Genomic DNA, 7,391 nt, shown 5'->3' with positions numbered 1-7,391 from the left:
GAAGTCCACAGTATGGGTTGCACCTAGAGCATGGGTTGTTTCATACGGACATACTCACACTGTGGTTCCCATGACTGCTTGGGGTTGCAGCCAGTTGAAAATTTCAGTGACTGCAGAGCCCACTGTGAGCACAGCAGCTGAGTCCTTGGGAGATTAGTACTTGCCATACATCCAAAGGCAATAAAAGAGATCGTAAAATACAAATGCTTGTAGTACAATAGAATCCAATGAGCGAAATCTTTTCTTCATCTATTTCCTGCTCATTTATTTGCCTCAGCTTGCTCAGCCAGCCCACACAGCCTAAAAGGGGCAGAATTTGGGCTCTCTCACTTACTCAGGCTCCCTCATTAAAAAAAGCACACATGGGAGGAAGCTCATCTCCATGCATGTGGAAAAAGCCACACATCATCTCCTCCCACATCTGCTCTGTCATAGAATCATAGAATGGCCTGGGTGGAAAAGGACCATAATGATCAACCAGTTTCAACCCCCCTGCTATGGGCAGGGCTGCCAGGACCACATCCAGCCTGGCCCTGAATGCCTTCAGGGATGGGGCATCCACAACCTCCTTGGGCAACCTGTTCCTGTATGTCATCACTCTCTGAGGTCCTGGGGGCAGCTCAGTGCAGCACCCTGGGGCCTTCATCTGCACTGAGGTATGCTGTGATTTTGGGCTAAGAACCAAAGACATCTCCAGGAGGCGAAGGAGGAGAGTGGGTTACAAGGGGCTTTACCTCACAATATTTTCTACATGGCCAGCACGGACTGGGGAGGGCCTCTTTTTTGTTCTTTTTATTTGGATCCTCCAGAAGCTGCTGTTTGTTATTTTGATGCAAAACAATTGTTTGTGTCCATAACTATAATGCTGAAAAGCATACGTTAATAGTCCTGTAACTTGTGCAGTATGTCAAATACATTTAGCATATAAACATGGTGCAAATAGAGATGAGATCTTTCACTACAAAAATACAGAAATACAGTGTCTTTTTACCTCAGTCAGTGTATACACAGCATAATACTGATGGACTGGGATCTCTTGTGTTAAATACAAAGGCGAGACTGTTCTTCACTATGTTGTCAGTGTTTGCTAGATATTCAGATGAACTCTAAAATCAAAAAGGGAGAAAGCTTATCCTCAGCTACTCTGCTGAAGTCAGTGAGAACTTCTGTTGAATTACGCAGCACACAGTGAAATAGGAAATTTTCCATGCCAGCGATGCTGATCTCAGGTCAGTCTTCTCCACAACAGCGAGTCTTATGCTGGTGCCACTAGTGAGGTTACCTGTGGGAGAGCAGTCATAAAGCTGGAAAGATTATTCCTGCTCTTTTCTTCAGCAGCCTAGCAGTAGTTTAGCGTTGTTTTAGTAAGCTGAGAAACACAGCATGGGCAGCATCTCCAGGCTCAGCCCTCCGGGTCATCCACCAGCGTGGTGCTCCTGCAGGCAGAGGCTTAAGCGCAGGTGGCTGGGCTTGGTGTCCCCAGGGTCCCCAGAAAGCATCAAGCTGATTCAGGGAGGCTGTGCTCCATCTCTGCCCCACATCCCTCCCCCCATCTCTTCTGCTTTGAGGGGACAATGAGGTTGTATATAAGAAGTATTTATATAAGTCTACATATGCAGATACATCACATATTTGTATATGTAATTAGTACATAAGTTCCTTGCTGTTTTGTTGCTTTCTTTGGTGACGTGATTACATTTAGTTAAAAAGAGAAAGGTGATTTTATTGTCCTCCTAAAGATACTGGATTGGTGCACTCAGAATTTTATCCCTAATCTAGTTTTAAATCTGCACTCTCCATTTCCATAATTTCTGTTCTGTTTTAAATAAATAAAAGAAAACAACATGGGACAAGCATCTGAATCATAGGAGCAAGTTTGGATTAAAACACACCCCTTTCGGTCTGACATTCTGAATCAACAGCGGTCAACTTGAGGTGCAGACTTCACAGAGAAATGCTCACCCTTGGGATGCACGGATTGGAGGTTTATCACTTTGTGGTGGTGGAGTGAAATGCAGATGAGGGAAAGAGCTGTATCTCATTGAATGCATTTATGCAAACTAAGATCTCCAGCACTGAATCTCCAGCACTGCAGTGGCTGCATGTCAGCATCACACAAAGCACCCTCCATCCATCACAGCTCAAAGCCAAATTTACTCACAATGAGAGGAAAGGAGCCAGATTATCAAAAGTAGTGTAGACATTTCTTTAGATTTTCCATTTCTTTTTTTCCCTTTTAAAGACAGGTTTGTGAGATCCAGAAATCAAATTACGAAGAAAATCTTGGCATACAATAAGAGCACCGTCCTGCCCCAGTAAGAGCTTGGTGCCCACCTCTGCAGTTAGGAAAACAAAGAAAATCTGTCTGGACAGGAGGCTGCCAGGCCACCTGCACAGTCCTACATCATCTCCGTACTATCTGTACCTATCTCTGTTTCAGATAGTCTGACACAGCACCCCAGTTAGTCATCTTACCGCATTGCTCTCTTTTCTGAAGCACTGTCATGCTGAGCAATGGTAAAATTCATGTCATTCAATTTTACTAGATAGAGCAGTCATCCTGAGAGGAATTGAGCTGAGAGGAACATAGTGATCTATTTTGGAAACTCTGAGAGAGGGTTCTCTTTTTCTCTTGATGATGCACTGAGGGTGCTTCAGTACAAGTTTGTGAATTGTCTTAAAGTGGCTGCAAAATACTGCACTGCACAGAAGGACCTGCAGCTCGTGAAAATGATACTTTGGAATAAAACCCTTAGAGGCACTCGAATTACCGCAGGTGCCAAAGCCAGGAGTTGTCAGAGCACCATAACTCTGGCACTTTCCTAAGTCTCAGGGTTGCCATGGGTGTAAATTTCACTGGGTTGTTGCCTAAGGGCTGCCTGTGTTCTTCCTCCTGGGGTGATGTGTTCCTTTAACTGGAGGTCTGACATTTGCTGCCCAATGACTGCTTTTTAGAATGCATGCCTTCCTCATGCCAAGTTCCTCTGAAGAGGGTGATCATGAAGCAAACACAACAGCAAAGGCTCAGCCACCCTAGGAACACATAATTCTGCTTGCTGCTACCATTAGCTGTAAAATCTCCTACTTCATGTAGCTAAGACTGGTCCAAACAACATGGCCATGAGCAGTGATGCTCATGCTGCACAGACTCGCTGGATCACACTGCTTCAATGCAAATGAGTTTGAGGTTACAAATGCTTCTATTTTTGAGCAGTAATTGAATAACTATGCATATGTAGCTCCAAGAGGACACATCTGACTTTTAAAATTCAAAGCACTGGAAATGCATGGAGGCCTCCATGTTGTTAATGATTAGGATTTGCATCTTTGAAAAATGGCTCCAATTTGGTATGTTACGGCCAGCAAAGGATGGAGGAGGATTTGGGAAAAGAGGATGAAATTCACCTGCTTGGTGTGGGTAGTTTCAACCCAAAACAAAGTTATGTTGCTAAGTTATAAATACATCAGCACTTTGCAGTGGAAATGCTCTCAGACTTATTAAGGAAAGCACCAAGGCTCACTTCTGGCATCCCAAAGCTTTTCCTTTTTGCTGTTTCTGTGCCTAAAAAAGAACAAGCAGCATCCTTCTGATAGATTCAGTTGTTCAAACGAAGCAACTGCACAAACTTTTCTTCCAGAGCAAATGTTCGTTCAACTGAGTTTCACATCATGGGTGCAGTGTCAGAGAGAAAACAGACACAGCAGTGCTGCCCAGCGTAAAGCTTCTTTCCTCTGAAAATATACCTCAAATCCACTGATCCAAGCACTGCTCCCTTCCAAATTTCTGATGCATTGCTACCTAAATTATTCATTTCTGCTGTTCTGGTGAAGGTATTAATGACAGGGCTCCCTACTGTGAAGATGCTGTGATTATTCAGGTCACAACAGCCCTCCCAGTATTATCGTCATTAGTGTATGGTTCTTTTAGTAAAGCAAGAGATGAAATTCACCTTACATGTGCAACGACAATGCCTCAAACTATTTCTGAGATGAAGAAAGATAGCATTTTCACTGGGAAAAAAAGTTTGGATTTGAAATTATGATCCAAGTACCTTTAACACACACCCCTTAGTGCAAACCCCAGGGTGACTCCAACCAGAGAATCAGTGAAAGTGGAATACCGAACCTTCAGCATCGTGCCACTGTAACCAGCACTGCCACAAAGACTGACATAACCACGCGGTGTGTCCACCCCTTGAGACTAAAAAGCAGATCTTAAAACCCAGATCCTAACTTTGGCATTTCAGAGTATTCTACTGAACAGAGCAAGAAAAAATGTCTGGTAAGTGAAAAAAAAACAAACAACAAAACACCAAAATCCCAACCAGTATAATGAGAAAGCATTTCAATTTTGTACATCCACATGAACAACAGACTGTAAAACAGCTTGTACTTTTGTGTACACAATCATTATTAAACTCTCTGTTATGTACATTTCTTTCACGATCAGCTCGTCTATGCCTTCAGACACTAACATTGCCTTCTAGAGCTCTCCTGGGAAAGACGGTGTGCCTCAAACCATTCAGGAACACAGCATTCACAGCAGAACCATTTGTGACTACATTCTCTGCTTCCCGCTGTTTACTGGTATAAGCAGAAACAGCAATACATGGAATACTGCTTGAAAAAATAATTGCCTTTGTGTTCCTTAAGTCTGAAGAATAAATGTGGCTTCAGTGAATACACAGGACTGTATTTTCTTGCAGCTGTTCCATTAGATCAACCATGTGATGAACTGCACATACTGCTTGTTCCCAAGCTCTTGTTCTGCGGCTGCAGCATTGAGGAGGAAGCTCCAGTTTTCCTCCTTTTGTGTGGGGATGCAGTTCCAGTTCATAGCACTAGCTTGCACGTACCCCTCAAACTCATTCCTGGTAGGCTCTGTGCAGCTCATGTAGGTGGACACATGTTCAGCAGGTCTTCACTTAAAATTTGCAGGTGAATACAGAAAGGTCTATCTGGGTCAGTGAGGGAAAGTCTGAGACCTCTAAAACTACAAATGAATTGACATTGAGCTCAGACACTTCATTTCAGCTTTTCTCTCTTTACTATATCTGACAAGATACAGAATTGAGACCATTCTAATCCATAATATTTTAAGTACCCTAGGCAATGCTGAGCAGAAAGAGCACTATGGATTGAATCACAGCAAGAATGGGAAGGAAAAAAGAAATACTACATTGATGAAAGAAATCCTACATGAATACAACTGCAATTTAGGAGATGGCGTGCTGTCTTGTCCTGTTTGCTGGCCATATAGGGTGGCATTTTTGCAGCACCTACCTCAGGGCTGGTATTCAGACACTTGAGATGCACATGTGCCTCCTGCAAGACCACGTACATCTTCCAGAGTGGGATGGGCTGGAAGCATCAGACGCAAATGATCAGGAAGGAAAACAAAGGAGTACCAATATGTTTTCAACATCCTTCAAAGCTAGAGATTGTGAAGAGTTTCTTGAAGCTGTTATCCTTTGAAATAAACATCTCATGCACATCTAAACAGCAGGTAAAGGAGTGGGAGATCTGCAGGAAAGTTTGCCAAAGATGCAAGAAGGAATGGTATTATACTCATTAAACACTGCATGGAGAAAATGCTGGAGGAGTCACAGCCTTGCTAAACTTCCTTGGCACCATCCTTGCTGCTTGCAGATTCTTTTTGTTTAGCTTTCAGTGGGAAATTCACCTATTCTTTTCCTTTTGTGATTTGCAAAACTTCTGTAGAGACAGTACAATAACTTCTAACTGCAAATCAGCACTCCCTCACCCGATTTCTGCTTCAGTGATCACACAGGGACTCTAACAACACTTTGAATGTGTGATAAAAGGTGCTCATTACTCCCCAAACTACACATTCATCTTGTTTTCCTGGTGACAGACTCACACATGAAACTGTCACCTTCAGTGGTAAGGGACTCAGAACAGCAAACAGATTGTAAAAACAGATGTTCTCTGTGCTATGACATTAGCCCCTTATTTCTGACCTGGGATCCTTCACTGCTATGATCATAATGCTATTAGAGACCACCACTAGTTTAGCATTCATCTCAGAGTAGCTATTAAAGAAAATAATAATTTTGAAACGAATTTCACAGTTTATTCAGAATGAAAGTATCACGTCCTAATGATGAGTTTCTGTGTTGAATAACTGGATGACAGTTTTTCCTATAGATGCCTTTGAACTATCTGTATTGCTGAAAAGAAATTCTTTTCAGATGCCTTCAGGACTTGGGAGAGAGCTGGCTGGTTTCTCTGAGGGTGTCTGAGATCTCAGTATACAACTATGGTTTTATCATCATTTGTTTTATGCACCTGCTAATGGGATGATGATACATTGGGGTATTTGTTGGAGATCATCGAGACATGAGTACTCTGGAATGAGTTTTTCTGTTCCTCTGCTTGATTTGTCTCACAGTGTGCAAAATCTCTTCAGAAGTCATCAAGTTCCTTAAATGGGGAAAAGTAAAGGACCGCAAGCAATTTACATCACGTGAAAGTTGATAGTTCAAAATCTGCTGTTAAAGAAAAGTACTGACAGCAAAAAGTGCAGAATGTTTCCAGTTGCTAGGTACCGATTCCTTCTTTCCTATTTTTTGTGTACTCCTGGCACTGCCGCTGCTGCTGGATCATCACTTGATATGGGAGGTGTGGGAAGGATGAGCGGGCACATCCGTGCTCAGAAGTATAAACTGCCTTTCCTACCTCTGTGCCAGATTCCCTGCGCCGTTGCTGTCAGAGGCTGATGTGGTTTGAATGCCATGTGTCCAGTCACCCAGTCTTGCTCTCTTCTGCTTGGATTCGCCACACTTTTCCTCTCTTTGTTCACAAGCAGGACATGAAATGGTGTGTTTGCAATGGCTGCTGCTCAGTTAGGCTGATGTCTCCCCAGACTTCAATGCAACAAGTTCAGAGTCGTCTCCATATCTCCCATTGAGCTGCTCATTGTTGGAGTCATGATGGTACAGGTAGACAGGGACCTCTGTGATGGATGTTGCAGTGTAGGAGGTAGATCGGGTGGAGCAGTGCTCTCGACGCCTTTGGCCCCACTGGGTTTTGTACTGTGTCCATTGCCTCTTCAAAGCCCCTTGTACCTGTTAAGGTAGGTTAAGTTAGGGTAATGCATGATCAGAACTACTAAGATTTCAGCACTTTTAAAACTTGTTGCAGAAAATAGGAAAAAAAAAAATAAAAAAAATAAGGAAACAGCTCCAGGTCAAATTCCACCAGGTTCAATCTGCCTCTCTTCTGCTTTCTTTTCCCAGCTCCTGAAGCAGTTGCTCGGGCCCTGGCCTAAGATCCCTTCCTGTCTACCCTATGGCAGCAACTGGCTTCTTCAGTGGTCAATGCTTGTGACTGCTGCATGGGAACAAAGCAGTGTGATGCAATGGGAGAAG

The 7,391-nt window shown here is 43.2% G+C and overlaps 1 protein-coding gene across 1 annotated transcript in view; it reads right to left on the bottom strand.

Annotated features, from left to right (window-relative positions):
• Positions 1 to 4,316: 4,316 nt before the first annotated feature.
• The window catches only part of CALCR (calcitonin receptor), a 138,375-nt gene continuing 135,300 nt past the window's right edge, over positions 4,317 to 7,391 (bottom strand). Inside the window, exon 13 of the mRNA XM_072330046.1 lies at positions 4,317 to 7,088. Coding sequence (XP_072186147.1) covers positions 6,867 to 7,088 — 222 coding nt within the window. The 3' untranslated portion in view covers positions 4,317 to 6,866. The remainder of the gene's footprint in view (positions 7,089 to 7,391) is intronic.

The sequence above is a fragment of the Excalfactoria chinensis genome, chromosome 2, assembly GCF_039878825.1.
Source record: "Excalfactoria chinensis isolate bCotChi1 chromosome 2, bCotChi1.hap2, whole genome shotgun sequence".
Classification (NCBI taxonomy): Eukaryota; Metazoa; Chordata; class Aves; order Galliformes; family Phasianidae; genus Excalfactoria; species Excalfactoria chinensis.
Note: the sequence above shows the minus strand (reverse complement) of the source record. Positions and strands in the feature narration are given on the sequence as shown.